Below are 26,873 nucleotides of genomic sequence, written 5' to 3' on the forward strand. Positions count from 1 at the left end.
TCCAGTTTACTATAGAAGTTAATGATCAGCGTAATATTCAAGCAAAGACAGATCAGGCTACTGTTACAATAGAAGTTGATATTGATGACAATCCAAATTTTGTCAGTGGCACAATTATTCCAGCCCTTCCTGAGACTGCTAAAGCAGGAGATTCAGTTCACAAACTTTCAGCTGTTGACAATGATTTGGTTGTAAGTTGTCAAGGACATCTTAATACAATCACTCTGTTAAACAGTTTTCATAAACAATGTCCATATTTTGTGCCCTTACCTGAATTGAAGCTTCTGGCTTCAGCAGTGATGTTATTCTCTGAAACTACTGGTTTAATTTACTTCAAAGTTTACTTTGTTTTTATAGAATGCTTTTTTAAACTGTGAAAAAATGTCATAAAAAGAGAAGCCTTTTAATGATATTAACTCAAATTGGGCTAACAGTCACACAAAAATATGATATTCAATTTAATTATGACTATATTTCTTTAATATTGTTTGCATATCTTTTTTCATTGTAAATGCCTAAAATGGTCTATGTGAAGAAATTAAAATTTTATGTTTTTATTCTTTAGGCTTCATTTTAATTCCTTTTAATAACACTTTCTGACATAAATCACAGAACCAAACCAAATAAAAGATAAAGAAAAAAATAATCTTTATACAAAAGAAAATTCATTATTTGCTAGAATTTAAAAATAGCTTGCGAGATATAACTGTAAAAATAATATATTTACAGGGAAACATGACTTACAGACTGGTTGGTATTTCACCTGCTCCATATATGTTTAATGTTGATCCTAGAACAGGCGAGATAACATTAGCTCAAGATATTCTTACAAGTGGTCTCAATCGACTTAACAGCTATACCGTAAGTATACATCTATGGTTATTCTACTTAGTTTGGTGCTTTTCATGATATTTTTTAAGTTTGCTAATTTTATACTTCTTTTGATGCTTTATAATACTCAATGAATTATTTATTTTCTTTGGTTGATTCAAATTATTATGGTAAATTTTGTTTAAGTTTAAACACAGTATTTTAGTTGTAAACATTTCATTTACATTATTATAAGTGCTAGTAACAAACTGTACAGATTTTATGACCTATTCTTGTTGTGGCTCAAACTATATATTTTGATATTGATGTTCTGTAAACATTGAAATGACTTAATCCAGATTCAAAGCAGGGGAAAGCCATTATGCAAAGTCAGCATGTTAATGGTTAAAACTGCAATTTGGCATTCAAAACTTACTACAACCAATAGCATTTAAATTGTGTTATTATTTTACAGCTTGATGTGGAGGCCTACGACAGTGCATATCCAGAGAACAAAGCTACACAAAGATTGATAGTTTCAGTTATAGTGAACCCAGGTGCCCCAGTGTTCCAACAATCTAATTACCGCTTCCCAGTGAATGAGTCACAGAATCCAGGATTTTTGGTTGGCACAGTTCTTGCAACAGACACCGATGGCGTAAGTTTTTGTTTGTTGTATTTATTCATAAAGATAATCAATTCTTATTTGTCAATTGATTTGGTGGCACTTGTTTGCTGTGTTTTTGTTTTGTTTATAAATGTATTGCCTAAATCTTAATTAAACACTTATTAAAACATTTTTATACTTAATGTTTATGTACATGTAAAAATGACATTTTACAATCAAGGGTTTTTTTGTGTTTTAATGTTTAACAGAAGTTTAATGAGACTCTTACAGTTGCTTTTACAAACCCCATGCTTTCAAACAGTTGTGCATGTTGGCAGGCAAAGTAGGACAGCCATTAGAGTCTTCTTTTTTTTAAAGTGCCTTTTAACAGTAAATTAGATCAAATTAGATCTATACACCACCTTTACTTGATGGTAACAACTAGGCAACACTGAATTATTTACTTAGAATGTAAAACATTAGACAACTTGTTCCTGCTTAAGCTTTAAATTTTCTCCACATGTGTTTAAATATGTACAGGATTTCTTGACTCTTTTTGTTTCCATTAAGACGTTTTGGTTTTGTAACTTATAATATTATATCATGATATTTATTACATTATACATATTTTATTATGTTATTACATTATGCAGTGTAGTGGTATCTGGTGTATTCGTATATATAATGTATAACTACAACATATGACATATTCACAAAAACCCAGTATCTTTCATCTTTAATTCCAATGTGATAAAAGTTAGGTATCAGACCATGTTTTCAGAAAAGAAAGAAAAAATAGAGAGGAAAAAAAAACATTTAAGATAATTAAGTCATTAGTACTGACCACTGACTGACATGCCTTTGGCATTTATTCTATAAATTATTTAAGTTAGATATATATAAATGTGTAATATTGTTACATATTTCTTAAGAGATATTAACCTGATTTGTATAGCCAAGTGCTTCAGAACAAGAAGAAATAAAAGTTAAGAAATTTCTGTAATATTCAAGTTTTGATACTATTTTGATGTGATTTCTATTTTAGAGAATTGTGGTAAAACACGAGTGCTGCAGATTTTAACCTTTCAATATTCATTCAGTTTTGTGTATTTATTTATAAAATTGAAACAGACTGACAAGTTTGTTTTTTTTTCCAAATTATTCAATATTTTCTTACACCTCAAGATTTGTGAATTTTTTTATCAAAAGTCAATAATTCTTAAATATTTGACTTTTTGTGAAGTAGAAATTATTTCTGGTGTAAGATTATTATCAAAATGTGAGGCAAACAAAAAATATCTTGGCTGCTATTTTAAAAAATCGTCAAAACTGAAGAAGTATTTGAAAGGTTTAAGATGAATATTAAAAATCATATATACTTTATTATATAGCTAATTGTATATATTATTATTATATATAATATATTGTTTTTTCTCATTGAAGCCTGTAAAATAGCTATATTGATGCTTAAAGATTTTTCATTGTAGAATTTTACAGGGAAAGCTAGTTAGTTGCTAGCTTTAAACTTAGATGATATAACATTATAGAGTATGTAAATATATATGAGAAAGTTTATAATATATGTACAATAGAAGAATAAAATGCATGGCCAATTTAGCTTCGATATTTCTTTCAGCAATGTTAAGATGTAATTCATCATACAACACATACAAATTTGCATCATTATGCATATGCATGAATATTGTAGTTGTTGGGCCTAGGCAATTGTTAACAGCAACATAGGAAGACAATACAGCTGTAAATAAAAAATTTGACAAAATGATCAAAGATTTAGAGACTTTTTATTATACAACATTTAATGTTTTGGCCTTTGCTTATGTATGTACAATTATGCCAAAAATATACCTTAGATATAGACTATAACTTTAGATGATTTCTTATAGGATCTTAGTATGTGTGTGCCTGTTTTATTTTTAGTTTTGAAATATCTAGTTGAAATGATGGCACACCTAATGAATTTTGGCTGCAATTTTAACAATATTGCTTAAGAAGCATTTGCATCAGGACATAGTTTGCTGATTATACAGAAATTTTTCCAGCAATGTCTTGAATTTTGTGTGATAATTAGAATTGTATGTTAGCATCTTATGTTCACAAAAGTTGTATAAATATTTTACAATTTATCTAGTCATAATGCTGGCATATTCAAAGATAAATTATTCGTGTTATGAGTTGTTATTGTTTGTATTTTTAAGATTCGACAAACCATCTTTTTTTTCTTCTATTTATTTTCTATTAAATAGTTAATCTTGTATTACAATTTTGTTAATAGCAGAACTATCATGTCTATTTATTTCCTACCTCACATTTATCTATATTTTTATCATTTAATGTATCACATGTCTATCAATTCTTAAACATAGTAGTCTTTTTTAAATAATAAAGATTTTTTTTTTCCATACAGTATGGAACAGTCAGTTGTTCAGACTGCAAATATCTGGTGACTGGGTTTTGCTTGTACTGGTGGCATCACCCTGTTACTATCATTGATACACTGCAAATATCTGCATCTATCAATGTTAGATTCTAAAGAGTTTTAGAATCAGTTACCATAGAGATGAAGTGTACTTTTTTATTTTATGAAATACTACATTCCCTCTGAATTAAAGAAGATTCTTCTTGTTTGTGTAAATTTTCTTGTACAACCTTTTAATCTTGTTAATTTATTTAATGATATTTGGTCAGTGTTTCTAAATCAATTAAATTTATTTTATTTTTCTTTAATTGCAGGACACAATGACATACAGGATTATAAGAAGTACAGGTGACCTTACTGACTATATTCTTCTAAATGAGAAAGCTGGCACAATTGTAACAAGAGATGTATTGACTAAAGCTGCCTTTGATACTTACAATGTAAGTGTTTTACTTTTTTCTGAACATATTGTTTAATAAGTGACACTTGCAATGAAATACCCCTTTTTATACATTTTTTCTCTGCATAATGCTCTTTTTAAATAAATTTTGTTTTTGAATTTCGATCATTACTGTATACATTTATAAAAAATAAGATATTTCCCTGTAAACATATTAATTGAATAAAAATATTTCAGATGACAGTGGAGGCTGATGATGGCAGAGGTCAGACAGCCCAAGCTTTTGTTGAAATTATCATACTGCGTAACCCTGATGATGTTAGACCAAGGTGGATAAATTTGGAAGTCAATGGGCAATATAGGGAATTAAACATTCTCTACAACTTGCCTGAAAATACCATTGTCAGTAGAAAGCCGAAAGCTTTTGATGACGATCTTCTTGTACGTTATTTCTTTTATATGTTTTAATGCAGTGTTTCTTTTTTTCAGTTCTTCATAAGTTATTAAAAGATGCATGTAAATCTATATTTTCAAACAAGATTGTCAAATGAAATATTTTATGATGTATGAAAATCATTTAATGATATAAAAGTACATGTTTTACTGTAATACAAGAGTAGGAAATGAAATATTAACTGATTTTATATTTAAGAAGTTTTTCAGCCAACTTGTTCAATTGTTATCTTGAAACAGTGCCTTGATTATTAATAACAGTGACAACATGATGATACTTTGGAAATTTGTGACAATATATCTGTTCATATTGCACATCCTGGCTGTTGATACTTTATACAAGTGTTGAAGTCCTCAAATATTGATTTGCTATTGTAAGAATTATGGTTCTTTATCTAGATTATTTAAGTATTTGTTGTCATCATATTACAGGGCAGATTACAGTATGAACTTACTGGTGACAGTGTGGCATTAGAATATTTCAGTATCAATGCAGATAATGGTGATATTACCTTAACGAAAAGTCTTGAAACAGATTCATTTTCAGCCTTGGTATATAGGGTAAGTATCTATGACATTTTCAAATGCTGCTTTAAAGAAGCGCAAGTTTGTATACAAATGACATATTCCATTAGTTGTGTTACTTTTGCCTTTGTTCTATGATATCGCAGGATGACTGATAATATACATGTACTTTATGAATGGATATAGAAGGCAGTGTTACAATCAAATATTGCGTTTACAAAATTATTAATTAGAGAAAAAGAACTAGCAGTGTTGATCCATGAAAACACAATCCTCCATATTTGATATATGGATATAATGATATTTTGATTAATAATTACTTTGAAAAGTTACGCAAGAAAAAAAAAATACCAAAAAACAATGCAATTTATATTTAACTGTTTATGCTATATATTTTTACAGTTATATCTTGCTGTTTATGACAATGCACGACCTGGAAATAGAGCTGAAACTGCACTTATTATCACAGTGTTACGTAATCCTGGTACACCTTCATTTGGTGCCAATGAAATCCAGTTGAATGTCCTGGAAAATCAGCCAATAGGATTCACTATAAATCAGTTGACAGCAACAGATACTGATAATGTAAGTAAAATAGTTTCAGCCACCTTTGAAGCCAACAAAGCTCAATGGTTTTTTTCTTGATGTCCTTGCTTACAAAGCTGGATTGTGCCGAGAGTAAACTCAAACTCTGTTTTATCAACACATCTTTTAGTATCATCATATTCTGAATATTTTGTTAATGTGGTAATGGTTATGTTGAAATTAAAATGAAAAAAACTTAAATTGACACAGTTCAACAACAAGATCAATGTTTACTGTAAATTTGACTGCTTCACACAAAAGTAATAATAATAAAAATAATTTAGTTCTGACTGACTAAATAATATATATATCAAAAGCACAATGTTTTAAGACATTAAAAATGTGTTCATCTAAACGACATTGTATATACTTCCATCCTCTGACATGCTACACATCATAAATGTTTGATAAAGATAACAAGATTAAAGTAATATTTCAGGATACCATCATCTACAGCATTGAAGGAGCCTCTCCTGGAACAGAAACCTTTTTCGTACTGAGACAAAAAACAGGGTTAATAGTAGTCAATGCTGATTTGAGAAACAGTAAGCCAACTGGTGATGTGTACACGGTAAGTTTCTCTTTACTTACCAACATTTACTTAATTATAAACCTGAGGGAAAACTTTCCAGGACAATGATGTATTTATTACCATCCAGTCTGTACATTAGACACTATTATTAATGTATTTCAATTTTTAAAATGCAATGGTATGAAATATTAGAAAAAAATGCAAATTCAATAAAAAAAAAATAATAATCATTTGAAAAATAAAAATCATTATTGTTCCTTAAAGAGATTTTGAATTTGAATAAATAGGGAAAAGTTGTCTATTATTGCTACATTCATTCTAAAGGTTAACCTTTACAATGCTAAGAAACATCACGATAGCCTTTGCAAACAGGTACCAGGATAAATACCTGAATACATCAATATCTTTATAGGTAACAATTCTTTTATTTCGAGAAAATTGCATAAAGTTAAAGAAATTAAATAAACAACATTTTTTTTACCAAACAACAATTTTCTAAACATAGAAAGTGTAGAGTTAATGCCATGTAAAATGTTAATTACAGTTTACTGCAGTGGCAAATGATCAGGGCTTCCCACCAAAGTATGGTCGTATTTTAGTGACAATAAATGTTGATAGGGATCAGTCTAGACCTGTCTTCCAAAGGACAGAAGTGAATGAAACAATTGATGAAAGACTTGGAGTAGACCGCTTTGTAACTTCTGTTTCTGCCACTGATGCTGACATCCGCCAGGTAAGTAGTCTTATACTGTTTGTACTGATAACAGAAGTTCCTGAAATTTCATTTGAAAGTCACGCAAAAACTACATCAAAGCTCTAAAATGTTTTTTGGGTAAACATTGAAGCATAACATTTACATGTATTTCAGAGATCCTGGTTTTCATGAATTGGTTTTTATTAAAATCTAATGTTTCATTATTAAAATACATGTACATGAAAAAAAAATCATTACCAGATTTTAAATTGGACCTTGTAATATAATGTGATTTATTTTTGCAGGTTATTAACTATAAAGCTGTGAGTGACAGTAGTGCTATGGCATATTTTGAGGTTGGTTTGACAGATGGTTTCATCAATGTGAAGAAAGATCTGATGCTGACTAGACAGACATACTTTAGAGTAAGTTTACTCCTGCCTGGGAGGGATATGTAGTCATTTTAATAGGTGCAAAGATATTTCAATTTGTTATGTTTAAAAATGGTTATATATCTAGAATGTATGTATCATTCTATGAACCATCTAGTGTGATCATCGATGTTATAAATCTTAGCTGAGGACCATCTGCTGTATAAAGTATTAGCTACAGAGGAACATTACATTGACATTGTATTTTGATTTGTTACTACCTTTTCATCAAAAATATTAACATTACCAGTTAAACAAGACAAATTCCCAACTTGGACCTTTTACTATTAACCCAAACTGGTAGTTTTGTTTATATGAATATGACAGTATGGTACAGATATGTTACTTTCATATTTTAATTTTCAGATGGAAATTGATGCTTATGACACCTTCTTCTCCACCAATACAGCTAGAGCTGTCGTTAACATATTTGTGACTAGGAATGGTGATGACATTTCCTTCGTTAACCCATCACAATATTTCGTAACTGTTAATGAATACAGACAACTTGCTGATGAGATATTCACAGTTGCAGCTGTTGACCCTGATGGTGTAAGTTTATTTCTCTTGTAACATTGATAAGCAAAATACTACCTCATTAACCCATTATGATGTTTAATGGAAATAGAATAATGCTATAGAATTGTGCCACTTCATTGTTAATTTTAAATGCAGATTGTAAATTTTAGCATCCAGCATTTTATAGCCAGATCAGTTTAAGGGTAAATGTAAGCTGGCATGGCATTATACTGATGGCATACATGTTGCCTTCTTCTATATTCTGTCCCAAACATGCTAGCTTACAACAAAATATCACATGCAGAATATAAATAGAATCAATAGAGCAAAACTGATGTTTTTGTTTACAAAATAGATATATCTCATGCTTGGTTTCCATGTTTGAGCAGATGTATGAGTTAAAGTAGATTTAAAAGATGCTTTTATTGATTGTTCAAATAGAAGATTGTTGATTGTTTGATGAGGTGCCTTGGTAAATAATCTGTTATTGCTGGGAAAATGTTTGCAAATTTCTTTAGTTTCTATGTAATATATCTTAAGTATCTACTAGTAATTGTCTTGGTATTTATGTCTTATTTCTCCAGTATTTATCAGTTTCTTTGTCCAGTTCTTATGTTATGTCTTAGTTTTCCAGTGTCTAGGTCTTATTTCTTCAGTATCTATAACTTGTTTCCCCAGTTTCTATTTCTTATTTTCAGTGTCTTTGATCAGTTTTTATGTTATCTCTTATTCTCCCAGTATCTATGTCTTATTCTCTCAGTAAATATGTCTTATTTTGCCCAGTTTCATGTCTTATTTCCCCCAGTATCTATGTCTTATTTTCCCCAGTAGTTATGTCTTATTTCCTCCAGTATCTATGTCTTATTTCCCCAAGTTATCTTTGTTATTTTCTCAGTTTCTGTGTTTTATTTGCCCAGTCATCTACAGACAATCTAGTGTTTTGTGAGAATGCTCACATATTCTTGTGTAAACTAACATCATAAATTGTAACAAATTTCAGGATTCAGTGACATACCACATGAAAGATGCAAGAGAAGCTGAACAATATTTCTACCTTAATCCTTACACTGGAGTCATCTCAATCAAGCAGACTCTAGCACAAAATAAAGTCAATGATACATATGTGGTTAGTCTTTTGTTTGAAACTATTTATATTAATACTAGTTCATACATATATTTAACTTAGCATACATATTTATTTCTGGTATTGGTTGGTGTGGGGTGGAATTGCAGGAAACTAAGCCTCTTTCAGCTGCTTGCTATAGCAGGATCAATGGAATCATTAATGTCTTACATTTGGCTTATTTGTCTACATTTATTGTTGTCTTTTACTTGTAGTCTACTGTTTTGTTAAGGTCATATGTCATGACTTTTTGACATAGATAGTGATATAGAAGTTTTTATGAAATGAAGAATTTATCTTGAGACTGTTTGGCTCTAGTTGTACAATTTCAACACACTGTTTTTACTTGATACTGTTTTTTGTGTTTTCTAAAGATAGCAACAGAAGTCTTATGGCCATATTTCAATTTAAATACATGTGACTTTGCTGATTGTTGAATGATCAATGGATTATTGTTTTTTATTATGAAAACAATTTGTTTATGTTACAGTTTATGATTGAAGCAAGGGATTCTAGAATGTATTTTACAAAGACTGCTACAGCAAGAATGACCATCAATGTAGTCCGTAATGTTGCTCCAAGATTTAACAACCTCCCAGAAGATATCACAATCTCTGAAAATCGTGCAACAGATGAGGTCATATTCACAGTGATCGGTGTGGATCAAGATCTCCTTAGAGGAGTAAGTTTTATTTCATCTATTTTTGTCAAAAAAAGTTAATCGTTAGCATTGCAGATCATTTTTTGTTGTGCTTTTGATAAATGCTGATAATTCTTATTACAGATTTTTGTTGACTTTTAGAAAATACTCTTTTCTGCTTGCTATTGTCACAACTATAGTAGTTTCTTTAAAATTGATCCCCTATCTAGTTCACTTTGTCATTTTAAGTTAGCAAATTGCTAACAATTTTGTTGACAGCAGTTTCTTTTATGCCATGTTCTAACACTGCCATTGTTTAATATGACTAATATGCAAAGAAACTTTCATTTTCTTGTGAAAGAAAAACAATTCTGTTCTAATTCACAGCCCTGAAACTCTTTATAAGTAGCTATTTGCCAGTATACATGTGAAGTACAGTAGTTTAATAATGAGTCTGAAATTAACTTTAAAAAAACAAATCTTTGTAGTGAAGCAACTATTGACTTCAGTGTCACAGTGTTATATATGTACATATTTCTTATTTGACAGAGTGTGTTGGTGTATACTGTGGTTGGTGATGGTTTTGCTCCAGGTTTATTCAAGATTGATCCAGATAGTGGACAGGTCTCTATTAGATCCAGCCTCAAAAATGCCAGTGAGCTTGGCTACAACGTATGTCTTTTCCTATTTTTTTGTTTTTTTATATTTACAATGAAAAAGATTAGATATTTATGAATTATTGTAATATAAGATTAGTGTCCAAAAAGATCTAGATTCTCATAATTAAATATCTGTGTGTGTATTTAGTAGATTTATTTTGGTATGGAATACATGGTCATTTATAACAACATGTATGGTACATACATTTAAAACATACACAAGAATAAATAAGCCATGGCATGCACACCAGCACCAAAGATAGCACAAAAAAGAGAGTCTCTTATTTCTATTGTGATCCCGTGTTGGTGGCTTGTCATTTGGCCTGGCCTGAAGATGTGGTGGGTTCACACTTGCCCTTCACTGCTATAGGTTTATGCCATATCGGGCAGCTATCCATCTAGTTTGTTTAATTAAATATTTAATTGAATATATCCAGTGTTAATTTTGATTCCAAAAGAAGAATTGGATTTTATTTCTTGCCTTTGATTTTGAATTGATATATAACAAGATTTGTTTTATATATAGTTGAAAGTGGGAGTTTATGACAGCCAAATACCAAGCATGGTGACATATGGAGACTTAGGTATTATCATGACCCGTAATGATAATCCACCCGTATTTACTGAGAACCCATATGTGAGAGCACTAGAATGGCGTGACGTTCCTGGTAAAATTGTCGTTGAACTGACTGCCACTGATGCTGATGGAGTAAGTACATTTTATTTACTTCTTGTTTTTAGACGGTATTCTTGTATTGTTAGGTCTATTATTAATATATTTAGCATAAATTTTTGACATTCTATATTTGTATAAAGTATTTGCCCAGCTTTGAATTTTGAATTTTTTATCAGCATGTGTAGGGATATCTGTGTAAAAAAAATACTAAAATGTTATAAATAACAGCATAAAGTTGATGTGCAGATGGACCTGGTTTATTTTAAAGTCATAATTATTAAAAGGATTACCTGATGTCCTGACAGGGTGAAAATGATAAAGGTTTTACAACTGTTTTTAAAATGGTTTTATATGAAAGATTTTTTTTCCTCTCTAAAATCCTTTTGGTTGTTCTTATAGGAAGGTCTATACCTTTATATACTGTGGCATATGTCAGGGTTGATTATTATTTATGTTAGTTGACTTACTGTTATTGTTGCAGAAAGTAAAACACAAAAAATGTAATAACCAGGAGACTTAATAAGTGGTTGTACAAGTTATTTTATAAATGTGTACAAATATTTCAGGACACTGTGAGCTATAATTTTGGAACCAATGACCAAGTGATTTATGATTACTTTACTCTTGATACCACAACTGGAGTTATGACATTAAGAGACACTCTACCACCTCAACAAACAACCTTCACAGTAAGTGCTATCCTTTTTTTTAATATTCTGAACAAAAATGATGGGATTATTTTAAATGAAGAACTATCTGACCTGCATTGCTAAATACATGTAGCTGTAATATTAATATCAGCATACAAAAAAAAAGAAAAAAAAAGATTTTATTTAATCCTAAATTTTGTTACCATATTCTGTACACTGCTCACTTGTTTATGTTTTATAGGTGCAAGTTGGAGCAACTGACAACCGTGTCCCAGAAAAGACAGCATCATCTCGTGTGATTTTCAATATTGAAATTGATTCATTTAACCCTGCTTTTATTCCACCAAATGCTGTAATTGCCTTTAGAACAGTAGAGACTCGACCAAATGGGTATGTTATAGGTAGAGTAACCGCAGAAGATGGGGATCTAAGAGGAACAATAGTATATGAAACTGATGGAGTAAACCCAGCTGATTACTTCTTCTCAGTAAACCGAACAACTGGCGAGATCTACATTAACCAAAACTTGAAGGATGATATACGTGCTAGACTGACTTACACTGTAAGATAATACATTAATATATTGTAACACTTTCTACACTAGTAAAAAGAAAATCCTGCAGGTTTATTTTAGGTCTTAAAACAAATTTGGCTGGGATGGAGCTTTAGTTTTTTGGGAGATTTTTAAATAAACTTGAGAAAATTTGTCATTATCCATGGCAAAGAGTAATGGCCCTGTACTGTTGACATCAATTTACAATTTGTAGTACAATGTTTTGTACAACTAAGTTAAGACTTTATTTGTAGATTTATTATTTTGCCTCTGAAACATTAAATAAGGACCTTAAAAGAAAGTTATAAGCCAAGTATATTTGATTACACCTCATTAAAAACAACAAATATTAAGATTTAACAGTAACCATTCATCTGGTCAAATTATGTTAATGATTTGCCCAGCTTTGAATATGGACTTGTCCTTTCAATATTTTAGGTATTTCATTATCTAAGTACAAAAACTAAGCTGCCAACACTAAAGAGCCTGGTCATACTGCACAGTAAGAACGGCTGGCCTGGTTTTTCATTTTGGATCTAAGGTCAAAAGTTGACCATATGGCTGGCTATTCACTAGTGTAATATTCCAATATAAGACTTAATCTGTGTTGGTGTCCCATGAAACAGGATAAAAATGAAATTTTCTTCAACATTGTATTAATCAATTTGCCTATTAAAGTATTTAATGTTTGGTTTAATTTGGTTATTTCAGTTGTATGTAATTGCCTATGATAGTGATGTACCAGAAAACAAGGCAAGGGTAGAAGTCCAAATCACTGTAGACCGTAACCAAGGGATACCACAATTTCAACCTGCTGTTTACAATATACGACTGGATGAATTCTATGATTTAGCTGTCAGCGTTGTCAACATAACTGCAGTAGATCTTTTAGATAATGTAAGCTTACAGCTGCATTAAGCCTGTCAATGTCAAATTTGCAGTCACTTTCTAAGAGTTATAACTTCAACATGAATTTTTATTTTCCTTTGTAAACCTTTAACATATTCCTGCATGGTTCTTGTTTGTTAACAGAAACTAATTGTGATTTCCCTGTGACATCTCATGTTTAATTGACAAACAAGAGTTTTCCATTAGTTGTTTATGATAAATCAAAATACTAAAATCTAACAGCTGTCTGTACAGATCATGATTAGACTGTAAAAAAGAATCATTTTCAATAGCTTAGGTATTTTTAAGAATTTTAGTCATTGAAATTCCTTTCAAGGGAAGCCTTACCAGTAATTCAAAAACAGTTTGATAATTTGTTTTAAAATCTTAAGAATATGTGTTCTATTTTCCAGCATGCTTTTGATTCTAACAATAGAGCAAGGAAATTATGTCTTTCTGACATAAAGGCCCATTAAAACCTGTTAATTATAATTCTATGAATTTTCTGGTTACAGGATAGAATCAGCTATGAGATTCAAGATACCAGCTTAAACAGAATTGTAACGCAATACTTCTACATCAACTCTGTCACAGGCGATATATATCTACGTAAAAGTTTGATTGGCACTGACATTAATCGCTTTGATGTAAGTTCAAAATATCTTTGTGATGACTTTTTTTAGAGCACAACAGAATTCCGTTATTTTGTTTTTTTTTGCAATAGATGAGTTAGTTATATGTTGTAAGGGTTTATTTTATGTATGTCTTCTACATAAGCAATTTCAATTCTCTTTGAGTTAGTATTTGTTGTTCACTTTAACATCAGAACAAAGTTTTTTATGAAAAGTATTGTGATTCATTGTAAACCCTTTTATATGTGTCTGTGTGAAAAAAACTAGAAACTTTGACAGGCTGGAAAAATAATATAAACTGTCTGTAATATGGCTTAAACATGGAAATGAATTAAAAGATATTGAAGGATTTTCTTTCTTAAGTTACATTTCATATAGAACTTAAAAGTTTTGTTACAATAGCAATATGAGCTTTTTTTATTTTGAAGTCTAAGCTTATGTGAAAAAACTTGTATATATATATATATATATATATATATATGTTTACAGTTTACTGTTCGAGCCACTGATGATGGAAAACCTGCCCAGTCTGCCACAGCAAGTGTTACAATTGAAGTGATTAAAGCTGGTATACCAAGATTTGAAGAACCATATGAAAACACAGTTGGAGAGAATATTCGAATTGGAACTGAAGTTATTAAAGTTAATGCTGTCCATCCTATACCAGGGGTAAGTTCTACTTTAGAAAACAAATGGTTTGACTGCTTTAAAGATTTTGTAGATTTTAGATTATGAAAAACTGTTTTACAAACCATTTACTGATAGGAAAAAAAAAAATATCAGTAACTTTTATTATGACATTTGTAGACTTTGCAAAACTTAAGAAATAACAATTCTGAGGGCAAATATGTTAATAGTTTTACACTGTTTTCAATATAAACTTGTCAAAAGTCTGTACAATAAAAGATATAAACATATTTTCTCAGATTATGATAAAATTTCTGTGTATTATTTACAGAGGAATGATGACTTGGTATTTGAGATAATTGGTAATCCACCTAGTGCATATTACTTTGCTATCAATGGTACTGATGGTGATATCAGTGTCATCAGAAGCTTGAAAGAAGACGACAGGGACTTTTATATTGTAAGTTGTTGAATTGTCTATTCATCGATTTAGTAAGAACATCTAGATTATCAAATATTACTTAAAAAGATATAAGTGCATCTCTGATGCTTTTTATATGTTTAACAGTTGTTGCAGAAATTCACTGAATCTATCTTATAAATATCTTCAGATGACAAATGACTTTCTTTCCTTATTTTATCTTATTGACTTTGTCTTTCATAAACATGTAGTATTTTCTGTCATAAATAAACTTGAATAATATATATCTATTCTTTTTATTTTAAGATCAAAGTTAAAACCTATGATCCCAAAACAGAATCTCGCACTGCAACTCAAGACATCAGAATTAATGTGATAAGAAATATTAATGATCCAGTAATACCAGATGACTCGTATACAGTAACTTTATATGATGATGAGCCAAAAAATACAGTTGTCATTCAATTAAATGGAACTGATGCTGATGGGGTAAGTGAAACAAAGCAATGATTTTTCACTCTAAAAATTGTGTAAAATATCTTCATTTTCCAACCATAAACTGATTACTTTGTAATTATTTTGTTCAAGAACTTGTGTAATATTGTTATGAAATATAAAGCACTGAATCCGAGTAACATAAGTATTGAACCATTTATTGTTAGATTGTAGCCTAACGGATATTGGTTGCAAACATCGGCTGTTAGTTTTGATCCACTTGAACTTGTCCCCTAGACAATGTTTTAATAAACAGCTGTGAATGAAAAGTATCAAACACCATTTAAACATGTTTATTGTCATAAAGTTGTGATTTGGGTCCAGCTAGTACATAAAATAATGTACAAAGGGTGACCTAGCTGAGGTCTTCAACAGTAAATTTTCAAATTTTGCTGTAGGACCTTTACAGTTTTTGTGTGACTTAAAACCAAACTAAACCAACAAAAGATATAAGAGAATACCAAAAGATTCTAAGTCATGTCAGTTGACTACTTTCTACATGTTATAATCAGTTATTGTATCAATTTGTTTTGTTGAAGTTGAAATAGAATCTCACAACTAGCAGGATTCGAACCCACGACCTCCACATAAGGAACCCAAAGCTCTACCCATACACTGCTCTTTTGTCACACATATTTAGCAAAAAACAAATTCTTTTGATTTACAGGACCAGCTTGAATACTCTATAACTGGTGACCAGCGTTGCTTTGACACATTTAGAATACAATCAACTATAGAAAACTATGGTATATTATACTTGAACAAGGATCTTGTTGACACAACAGGCATTAACTTTTTGGTGAGAACAATAACTTATTGTAGTAGTGTAACATGTGTACTAAACCATGATTTCAATTCTGTCGGTACAATCACTTCTTTATTTAGTCAAGTCACATACACTTTATCACATAAATTACTAATTTTCAAAATATCTGTTTGTAAATGATAATGACAAGACTATTAATTTCTGATTAATATACAAATATAAGCTAATTTTCATAGGAAGGATTTTTTTCTTACAATCCTTAAAGTAGAGATTTGATTTTTAGAATGTGAGATTTCACATATGATTTATTTTTTGTAGTGCAACATTTTGGTCACTGACAATGGAAAACAGCAGCCCAGAACAGATACCACCAGGGTTAATATAAATGTCATTCGTGTACCTCCACCAGCTTTTGTCCCCAATAATGAATATAGATTTACAATCAATGAAAATGAAAATATTGGATTTGATGTTGTAACATTGAATGCAATAAAAGATGATTTAAAGGTGAGTTTATGCTTACAATATTATGTTATGCAACATTGATATATTATAACAGTATATGCAACATGTTATATTCTATTACAGTATACACAGTGCTGTTATAATTATCATATTTTGCAATTATAGATTTCACTTCTTTTAGTGTTTAGGATTTAATACAATGCTGGGGGGGGGGGGGGGGTGGAAGAGAGATGTTGCACTTTCCATTATTTCTCATATATATTTTTAAAAAGTACAACAACAACAGCTGATATTTGCAATTGTATACAGTAAATTAAGCAATGTGCAACAACATAATATGATAATATTATATAAAGATATAATGTATTGTTTATTTGTATTATTTACATCATGCCAATGTTATTAGATACAAATAGTTAACAATACAGAATGTATTCTTAGTGAGTTATAAACACATTCTGTTTTGTTTCTGTTTTTCTCATTTTTAATCACCAAAATGATAGGGGAAATTGTGTCTAGGCATTATAGTCTATGTAATAGATATTTTTTGTCAAACTCAAATTCCAGAGGTGTGACTACACTAGTGTAGGGACTTGCAGCATTTTTGATATTGAAATACTTTAAATATGTAATAAACAGTTTTGAATTTAAAACATGGAAATATTGTCCCGTAAGTTTATTGGTGGTGGAAGATATTAAAGGCCTACTGATGACATTCGACTTGTTTTTTTTGTTACAGGGACGTATCTTTTATGAGATGGTAGGCAATTACCCAGCAGAATCTTTCTTCCGAGTTGACAACAGAACTGGTCTTGTAGAGTTGTACAATGATCTAAGATTAGATTTATTGCGAACAATGACTTACGTGGTATGTTATTTTAATTATACATGTATGTTTTCCTGTTTTAAAAGATCCTAAATAGTATATATTTTTTCCATTCATAAGTTATATTGTTAAAGATTGTGAAGGACATAGATTATTTTAACTTCATGCAAAAGGATCATGTGAGGAAGCTATGTTGCCATGATGTAGAGTCAGTGATGCCTGACATATTGCATGTATTCTTTCACCACTGAAGCTCGGAAGTGAACAGATGACTATTGTATTATGAATTTCATTTAACCAACAAATGAATGAAATTAAATGAAAGATATATTGTTTAACATACTGACATGAACAGCACAAAAATAATTGTACATTTATGTATTTTAAAAGAATTTTAAATCAAGATTAAAAAAAAAGAGGAAAGATTAAGTGATCATTTGTTTTTTGTTTTGGTTAAAATGTTCATATTTTGTTTTGTTTCACAGATAAAGATTGAAGCCTACGACACAATGCGGCCCAATTTGAGAACAACTGCTACAGTGTATGTAACTGTTACGCGTAACCTCAATCCTCCGAGGATGATTCCTCCCACTGTAGAAATAAACGTTGATCAAGATGTGAAAATCCCATCCTGGGGATATCCAGTCAATGTTACAGATCCTGATAGTGTAAGCTATATGTTGAATGGAATATCCTGAATAAAATATTTTCACAATCATCTCTGTACTTTACAAAATTGCTTGAAAAGATAAAGCAAAGAAAGAAAATGTAGCATAGCCTAAAACTCTTTCTATAATGGAATTGAATCTAAATCAAATCTCGTTTTTTTCTTGAATAATGTTTGATTTGCACATGATTCTAATGTAAGTAATCTTTTGTTTCAGGCAAATCCAACCTGTTCTATCATTGGAAATCCAAAGGCACAAGAATACTTCCAGATCAACCCAGATACTTGTCTGATTACATTGAAGAAAAGTCTAGCTGATGATCCAGATCTTACCACAAGATATGCTGTATGTTTTTTTTCCTTGTATTTTAACCAGTAATTCAAAAGAAAGCGGTGCATTTAGATACTTTATTTGAAAATTTAGAAATGCTTTCTATGTTTTTTTATGTTTGAATATATTAGTTTTTCTACCCAAATGTCTTAAATTATGCACTGAAAAAATATTTTTGAACCTTGTCCACCAATGAAGCATAAAAGACAAATAAAATATGAAATTATAAAAAAAAGAATTAATGAATAGTTTGTTCGTATTTGTTTTCTTTTTCAAAGATTCAAGTTAGAGTTGATGACAACACCTCACCAAATAAGTTCACAACAGGTTTTGTTTATGTGAATGTAGAGAGGGACCAATTTAAACCTCAATTAAATCTCCCAAGGACAGTCACTGTTGAAGAATCAGCTCCAATTGGTTTTCTTGTTTTTGATGTGGATGCCACTGATGCAGATAAAAAGGTAATTGAAAACTGAGTTGTGTCACAACACAAGCAACATAATGGGTATGCGACCAGCATGGATCAAGACCAGCAGTCTGATCAGGATCCATGCCGTTCACTTACAGACCCTATAACAAGTAAAAAAACTGATAGCGAACAGCATGGACCCTGATCAGACTGCGCGGATGCGCAGAATGGTCTGGATCCATGCTGGTTGCAAACCCATTATGTTGGTTTTGTCGTGACATGGCTCAATTGATGCTTCAAGTTGTTTTTGTGGCTATCTAAAAATTGTAAGTTTAAATGGCAATGATGCTATATTTAAGCCTAAAAATGTGGACACAAAAAAACTAGGTTCAAAGCCCTCAAAACAAAGACAACAATTTTTTTGTGTTTTAATTTAAAATTACATATACAAATAACGTGATAAATTTAAGAGCATGCCAAACATATAAACATGTTAAATTATTGCATAGGTGCTCACAAGTATCTGTTACATTTGAAATTTATAATTCTTTTCGGACTTTTACCACATAATATGTCATAGACCTAAAGTGTATTCCAAACTAATTTAATTTTTAAATAATGAAAGTAAAATAGCTTTTGACAAGCGGGAGTGCTCTGATGTGAACAGAACAATAAGCTGTTTTTTATGCATCTTAGTATTAATTGTATACATCATCATCATCATCATTTTTATGTTGTGTGTTATTTTTGTGCTTGACCATAACATTTCTATATATGTTAATAGGGAGATTTTGTATACAACATCATTGGTGACTTCCCAGGTAGCCAGTATTTTGTGATTGATGATCAAGGTAGAATTACTGTCAGATACACACCAAAATCAGACACCTTAGAATCTTCTTCATACACAGTGAGTATTTTTCTTTATATATTTTTTTTTTAAAAGTACAAAAATACAAATGATAGTGTATGTTGTACTGTGAACCCAACAAAGTCTGAGATTTTCAAATTTTGTTAGTAGTCAATATTTTATGTACATTTTTTGTTGTTGTCTTCTGATCTAAAACAGAATGCATTTTAAAAACAATTTTGATAAAAAGCAAGGTATTTTAGGTTCTAAATCGATTTTTTTTTCTCACTAACAGTTACAAGTTGAGGTGTATGATAGTGTATGGCCTAACAACAAAGAGCGTGGTACTCTCACAATAAATATCAACCGAAACCCAGGAAAACCAGAATTCACACAAGATGTCTATGAGAGAACAATTAATGCAGATTTCCCAGTTGGTGATATTATTCTGACAGTGAATGCCACTGATTCTGATCAGGTAAGGACTTTCTTTAACAGTTATGTACATTAACAAATTCAGATTTTCATTGTTGATTTGGTTTCTTTTCCTTTTACCGGTGATAATTAAATATGCTGTTGTAATGCATTGCTGTTCTGAAGGAATTGCATTTTACTTTCTTTACATTCTTTTTTGTTGGTATAATTAATTTCATTACCCTTTTATATACCAAAAAGATTACATGTTTATTTAGATTTATAGATTATGATTTGAGGACCTGTGTTTCAAGGATGTCTGTATAAGTATTGTACTTTGATTTTATGGCTTATGGTTTTTAAGACATAATTTTTGTATATTTTGTTCTTACAAATTGTTCATATGGTGATTTTGGAAGAGTTTGATTTAAAACCCAGCCTAAAAAGACCATGTGTGTTTGTTCTTTATCTGGTCTATGTTGTACATGTAATAGTGTAATGTTTAAAAAAAAAATCAATATGTAATCAGTATGCTATGACTTGTTATTTCAGGACAAACTGACCTTCATCAAACTATCACCTGATCTAAATGACATTCTATACATGTCTGAGAGTGGAGTTGTGTACCTGTTTGAAGATTTGAGTGATTTAACTGTGAGAACTACATACACTTTCCAAGTGGAAGTCCGCGATAACCGTAAAACAAATCTACAACAGGATACTGCCACAGTCCGTGTGAATGTTATTCCTCTGGCTGGACCACCCACCTTCCAAAACCGATTCATCGAAATTGAGGTTCCAATTACTCAAGCAATTAACTCTACCTTCAATTCAGTCATTGCATCGGATGTTGATCTAAGAGTATGTGTTTTGTATTCTTATGAAGTTTTTAATGCTGAATAATTTATTCTTTCTTTATCTCTAATCTGTATGTTGTTTACTCCTGCCAGTTTTAATAACTATATAAATAAGGCATTATTAGAAGTATTGTTTCAGTAGAGAAGTTGTATAAGCAGAAATAGATACAGGCTTTGGTTGTTTATTTAAAGATACAAGAACAAAGAATTGAATTTTCTTTCCTTTTAAATAAAATGCCAATGAAATGAGTTACTGTTGATAATTGGTTTGTTATTTGACTCATAACTTTGGAAAACATTTGTGTTTGTAGCAATTAAACCTAATTTTTGTATCACAATTCAGTGTCATTGTGGGTTAAGTACTAATGTTGCATCATTTTATTCTGCAGGGTCAAATTCGGTATGTTTTGGATGGTATGCCACCAGGGACATCATACTTTGGTCTGAATGAAGAAACCGGAGGAATTTATGTAACAAATAGTCTTGTGAATGACTTTAGACAGTACACGGTAAATGAATTACATTATCATACTGACCCATATATATCTTGTGTATTGCCTGAATTAAGAAGTTTGGCAAGACACCAGTGAAAATATGGAAAATGTGTTTCATTGCAGTGAAAAATAACTTAACAGTGAAAATATGGTAAATGAAAATATGCGTTTTATTTCATCAATATTTTTTAATTTTTCCTTTGTAAGTAGATAATTACTGTATTGTAGTTGATATAATATATATACTCTTTACACATTGCATACATTTAAGAGACAAATTACAGATATGAATAACACTTCATGTTTATTGATTTGCTCTTTTTATTTTATTTCAAGCTCCTTATCTATGCCTACGACACAGAACTTCCAAAAGATAGAGGTTTCATTACAGTTTCCATTAAGATTCTAAGGAACTTGAACGCACCAAGGTTTGACAGTGGGCAGACTACATACTTTGCCACAATTAAGGACTATGACCCGCCTGGAACATCTGTTATACAACTAAAGGCTACTGATAATGATATTACTGTAAGTTTTTACTGGAATTATTGCAATCTTGTACACTAAATTAATATGTCAAACCAAATTATACAATGACTAAATATTTGGGGGGGGGGATAAGTATGTTTACTTTTTGTTTCTGTTTCATTTGGAAGATGAAATGTGCTTTTTCAACATTGGGATGTATATTTTTGATTATTTTATTATGAAATATTAATAAGTCTGCTCAAAAGCCCTCCCATTGTTTAGGAAGTATTATAATGTTATTAGCATTTTTTTCATGACACAGCAATTGCCTTAAATTTTGTATTATAACTTGTTTGCTATTTTATAGGTTTGAGTGTTAGTTTCATTTGTTTTGTTTTCCGAAAAAAAAAGAACAAAAAAACATTTGGTAACTTAATTTTTGAATTTTTACATGGTGAAACTTCTGTGGTATACAACATCCCATTTTATAGTTATTTCTTTGATAAGAAAACATGATATAAGAGAATATATATGTATTTTTTTTGTTGAAAATTTAAAATAGCTGTAGTTTTTGTTGAATTGTAACAATTTGGTAGAGATTTTCTTTTCTTTTCTGTGTATACATGTTTTTATACATAATGACATTCATCTGAAAACTTCTTTTAAAAAACAAAAAAAAACAAAAAAAAAACATGGATGATGTTGTTAATGTACACATACTGTTTTGAAAAAGAAAAAAAAAAAAACCTATTAACGTTATTGTTTTTTTTTTTCTAGTCTCCAGAGAACCTTGTGGAGTATGGGCTGGCTGTTGGCAATATTGGCACAGATTACTTCAGAATTGATCCAAACACTGGACTTATCTCCGTTATTCAGCGTGCTTCATTTGATCCAGCTAAACCAAATACATATGTGGTAAGTTTATTATTGTATATATTATACATGTACCATTGTCACATGTTCCTTATTCAAATTTAAACTTTAGTTTACTTTATTTGATTGACATCAACTTTAAAACCATTAGCACAATAATCTTTGTTGTCAACAAAAAGTTTTTGGTTTTCTTAATTTGTCTACAAATATACTAGTCCATGTATCTGGACATGTTATCATACTGTTGGTTATTTGATTATAACATGACATGATTTTTATGCCCCAACTACTAAAAGTGTTGCTGGAGAATGGTGGTTAGGGCATGGGGAGGGATATGTGTAGGTTCGGCCTTGTTTGACATAACTGGATGTTATATGACATAAGTGATTATGAAACTGCTTGATCTGACAAGACTTGTGAAATGTTAAGGTCTATATGAATGTTTGCCCAAATTTTTACTTTTTATAAAACACCTTTTTTTTTTTAGACCATTTTTTTTCTTGATTAAAATTACATATGTACCTCAGATTGATATTTTATTTTCAGTTATTCATTACTGCCAGTGATCGTAGTGTAGACCTTAATGATGTTCGAATGGTAACAGCAACTGTTACTGTTAATGTAGAACGAAATGTTCCTCCAACAATTTTAGACAGGACAGGCTATGTGAAAACAATAACTGAAGGTATTCCAATAGACACAGAAGTGCTTGTTGTAAGAGCAACTGATGCAAACCCAGCTGACTCATTAAATGGACAGCTTGTATATGATATTATAGATAGTGAAGCAGCTAAGAAATTCCAGATTGACAGAATGACTGGTAATATAACAACAAGAATATCTCTAAAAGGTATAAGCCCCCTCAGTTGGAACTTCAATGTTCTTGTGAGTGACAATGGTATACCCTCATTGAATGATACAGCACAGGTTACAATTAATATTCAGAAAATTGGTGGACCAAGCTTTGATCCAGCAGAACTTAGTGTGAACTTTGATGAGAACCTCGCAGATGATGCTTTTGTTGTAAGGTTGAGAGCAAATGATCCTACACCAGATGGACCTTTGATTTATGTGATCAGAGGAGATGGATTGGCCCCTGAATATTTCAGACTGGAAATGGATGGTGATTCAGCCGTAGTATATCTAAACAAATCATTCTTGTTAGATAGCAACAAAACACCATTTTATAAGATGAGAGTTCACGCATATAGGCAAAACGATCCAACTGTCTATGCAGAAGCAATTGTTTATGTATATGTAAGAAGGAATCCAACAACACCCAGTTTCTTACATGGAGATCTTGTTTTCAACATTGATGAGAACATTCCTGTTAATACTGCTTTTGGAGATGTAAATGCAACTGACCCAGACAAAGGCTCGAATGGAGAAATAAAATATACTATAAGTAACACTGAATTGTCTCCAAATTATCTACGAGAGTATTTTGCTATCAATGAGTTCACTGGCAAACTTATAGTAACTTCAAATCTAATGCAAGACCCAAAAACATTCCAATATGTGATGACAGTAGTTGCTCAAGATCAGGGTGTACCTGTGAGAGAGGCATATGTAAAAGTTACAGTGAATGTGTTCCGTAATCCAAATCCACCACGATTTTTGAGGACTCCATACAGGACAGAAATAAATGAGAATGAACCAGTAGGCTATGAAGTTATCCGTGTGGAAGCTGTTGATGCTGACAATGATCCAGTCATTTATGCAATCAAGGATGAAAAGCCACAATCTCTCTACTTTAAGATTGACCCCAGGACAGGTGTTATCACAACAAATGCAGTCCTGTATGATGACAATGTACTGTCTTACACCATAACTGTAATGGCTAGGGATGATACAGCAGCTTCTAGAGTGTCTGAGATCCCTGTTATTGTTGACATATTAAGAAATCCAAATTCACCAATATTTACTCAAGCTGGGGGAAATGTATCAATTTCTGAATACAGTGAAATTGGTTTTGATGTGATCACTTTAACTGCCACAGATAAAGATAATCCAAACAGCAACAGTGGTATCCTCCGCTACAAATTTGGTACAATACAACCCTCAGATGCAAATCAATTTTTCTCTATCAGTCCAATAGTTGGTGAAATTAAAGTTGCAAAAAGTATGATAAGAACCACACCTATACCTATGTCAGTCTCTCTTGAAGTGCTAGCATACGATTTGTCAGTTCAGCGCAAGACGGCAACAACAACAGTAACAGTGAACATAGTACGTAACCAGTTTGCACCAGTTTTCCGAAACGGAATATCATATGAGGTAACAGCATACGAAACTGATCGTACAGGATTAGTCATAGTAAATCTACCAGCAACAGATCCAGATAGAAATGTGCCACTCAATGCAGATACACCTAATGCTGAAATAGAATATAGTTTAGAGGGTGACATCAACTCTTACTCGAGATTCTTTGAAATAAGACAAAATGGAGAATTGATCATTAAACAACAGCTCTACTTCCCAACACTTCAAGACAACTTTATCACAGTAAGTTGATGATCATTTTGCCATATTTTGTTCTTATTTTCATTTCTGATTGATTAGTATGTCATATTATAAAAAGTGTCTTTATTCCTGGTTACCATACTTTATTTTATGTGACAAAGGCAAATACATTTATGGTTGTTTTTGTTTTTTTACATCTGACTATTGAAACCTGCATGCTTTTGAAATGTTTAAATGACACATTAAAACACAAATGATTATCTGTTCTATTTTAGTTAAATGTCATAGCCTCTGACAAAGGTTGGCAACCAAGATCCACTACTGCAACAATTAAAGTAAATATAATAAAGTACAATGGCACAGATGCAGAACTTGGCTTTATTCAACCAGTCTGGGTGTAAGTTGTTTTACTTTTTTCAGTTTACAAAATTGTATTACATGAATAGAGATCTGGATATTTTATGTGGTTTTATCATTTACCTTCTTCAGATAGCAGAAAATTGATGGTTATTTGTCATGTAAAAAAGTTTTGATTTTGTATGTATAAACATATCTTGCACTGTATGAAGCCTTTGTTCCTTTATAACCGTTTAGTTTATTAAAATGCTGATTGAGAATAGATAGATCTTATGTTGTGTAAAGTAGAAGTAAAGTTCATATTGACAGAAGTTTGTGAGATAGATGTTATGACTGTATGAGGTGTCATATATACTACAGTTTGATGAGATGGTGAATGGAGTTAAGATTGAAAGTCTTAACTTGTATGTCTACTGTTTGCCTTTTCAGAATACCAATTAATGAAAATGAAAGAGCTAACACAATAGTAGAGGAACTTGATGTTGTTAACCAGGATGGTGCTGTTGTATGTACAATCTTAGATGGAAATTTCCAGGGACAGTCTGGCCCTCTGTTTTCATTTGAACCAGATGACTTTAACAAGAATTGCAAGTTAATCTTACGTGGAGAACTGGATTATGAGAAACAACAGAGATACATACTCAGCGTGCAAGTCGCCGAGTCAAGAACTAAACGTCAAGGTATTGCATTACCCATAATAATTACCCTAATAACATTATCTTTAAATAAAAAAACAACCAATTTTTGCATTTTAGCATGGTCAACATTTTGTTACACATTTAACCTGTTTTTTTTGCAGTTATGTATTTTTATTTGCTTGAAAAATGTTTTAGAGGTTAGCGTTGTAGGTTTGAAATCATTATTCTAAACATCAACATTTATGGCATTTATATTTCAGCACCATCCATATACAATGCATGGAGACAGGCAACTGTTTATATAAATGTGATAGATGTAAATGACAACTCACCAAAATGGGTTATCCCTGTTTATCCACAACAAAATGCTGAAACAAAGAATAAATACTTTGGGCTATACCAGACAGGCATGTTTCCACAAACATTGATCACCTCCATCTCTGTAAGTAACAATTGTTGTTTTATACATGTATATTTTTTAATTTTGCAATCCTGTTTGGCTGATTAATTTATGTTGCGACCTACTTGCTTTTTCATAGCTTTCATACCACCACAACAATACAAATGTACACTATCTGTATGAAAACTGTTAAGCTGGTGTTGTGCTTTCTTTTTTGAAATACTAGTAATGCATGGAT

At 30.9% G+C, this 26,873-nt stretch overlaps 1 protein-coding gene across 1 annotated transcript in view; it reads left to right on the forward strand.

Moving 5' to 3' along the window:
* The window catches only part of LOC132746264 (uncharacterized), a 118,730-nt gene that overhangs the window by 86,572 nt on the left and 5,285 nt on the right, over positions 1-26,873 (forward strand). Inside the window, exons 119-156 of the mRNA XM_060735367.1 lie at positions 6-191; positions 730-861; positions 1,286-1,468; positions 4,169-4,294; positions 4,492-4,695; positions 5,140-5,268; positions 5,635-5,817; positions 6,257-6,388; positions 6,894-7,082; positions 7,349-7,468; positions 7,841-8,026; positions 8,994-9,119; positions 9,607-9,798; positions 10,306-10,428; positions 10,942-11,124; positions 11,658-11,780; positions 11,983-12,303; positions 13,006-13,191; positions 13,698-13,829; positions 14,304-14,483; positions 14,773-14,901; positions 15,169-15,351; positions 16,025-16,156; positions 16,442-16,630; positions 17,328-17,456; positions 17,900-18,082; positions 18,299-18,427; positions 18,691-18,873; positions 19,606-19,731; positions 19,967-20,149; positions 20,638-20,946; positions 21,332-21,451; positions 21,773-21,964; positions 22,682-22,819; positions 23,324-25,282; positions 25,516-25,637; positions 26,027-26,277; positions 26,496-26,677. Coding sequence (XP_060591350.1) covers positions 6-191; positions 730-861; positions 1,286-1,468; positions 4,169-4,294; positions 4,492-4,695; positions 5,140-5,268; positions 5,635-5,817; positions 6,257-6,388; positions 6,894-7,082; positions 7,349-7,468; positions 7,841-8,026; positions 8,994-9,119; positions 9,607-9,798; positions 10,306-10,428; positions 10,942-11,124; positions 11,658-11,780; positions 11,983-12,303; positions 13,006-13,191; positions 13,698-13,829; positions 14,304-14,483; positions 14,773-14,901; positions 15,169-15,351; positions 16,025-16,156; positions 16,442-16,630; positions 17,328-17,456; positions 17,900-18,082; positions 18,299-18,427; positions 18,691-18,873; positions 19,606-19,731; positions 19,967-20,149; positions 20,638-20,946; positions 21,332-21,451; positions 21,773-21,964; positions 22,682-22,819; positions 23,324-25,282; positions 25,516-25,637; positions 26,027-26,277; positions 26,496-26,677 — 8,175 coding nt within the window. The remainder of the gene's footprint in view (positions 1-5; positions 192-729; positions 862-1,285; positions 1,469-4,168; positions 4,295-4,491; positions 4,696-5,139; positions 5,269-5,634; positions 5,818-6,256; positions 6,389-6,893; positions 7,083-7,348; positions 7,469-7,840; positions 8,027-8,993; positions 9,120-9,606; positions 9,799-10,305; positions 10,429-10,941; positions 11,125-11,657; positions 11,781-11,982; positions 12,304-13,005; positions 13,192-13,697; positions 13,830-14,303; positions 14,484-14,772; positions 14,902-15,168; positions 15,352-16,024; positions 16,157-16,441; positions 16,631-17,327; positions 17,457-17,899; positions 18,083-18,298; positions 18,428-18,690; positions 18,874-19,605; positions 19,732-19,966; positions 20,150-20,637; positions 20,947-21,331; positions 21,452-21,772; positions 21,965-22,681; positions 22,820-23,323; positions 25,283-25,515; positions 25,638-26,026; positions 26,278-26,495; positions 26,678-26,873) is intronic.

The sequence above is a fragment of the Ruditapes philippinarum genome, unplaced genomic scaffold (assembly GCF_026571515.1).
Source record: "Ruditapes philippinarum isolate M1 unplaced genomic scaffold, ASM2657151v2 ctg370_1_1_1_1, whole genome shotgun sequence".
Classification (NCBI taxonomy): domain Eukaryota; kingdom Metazoa; phylum Mollusca; class Bivalvia; order Venerida; family Veneridae; genus Ruditapes; species Ruditapes philippinarum.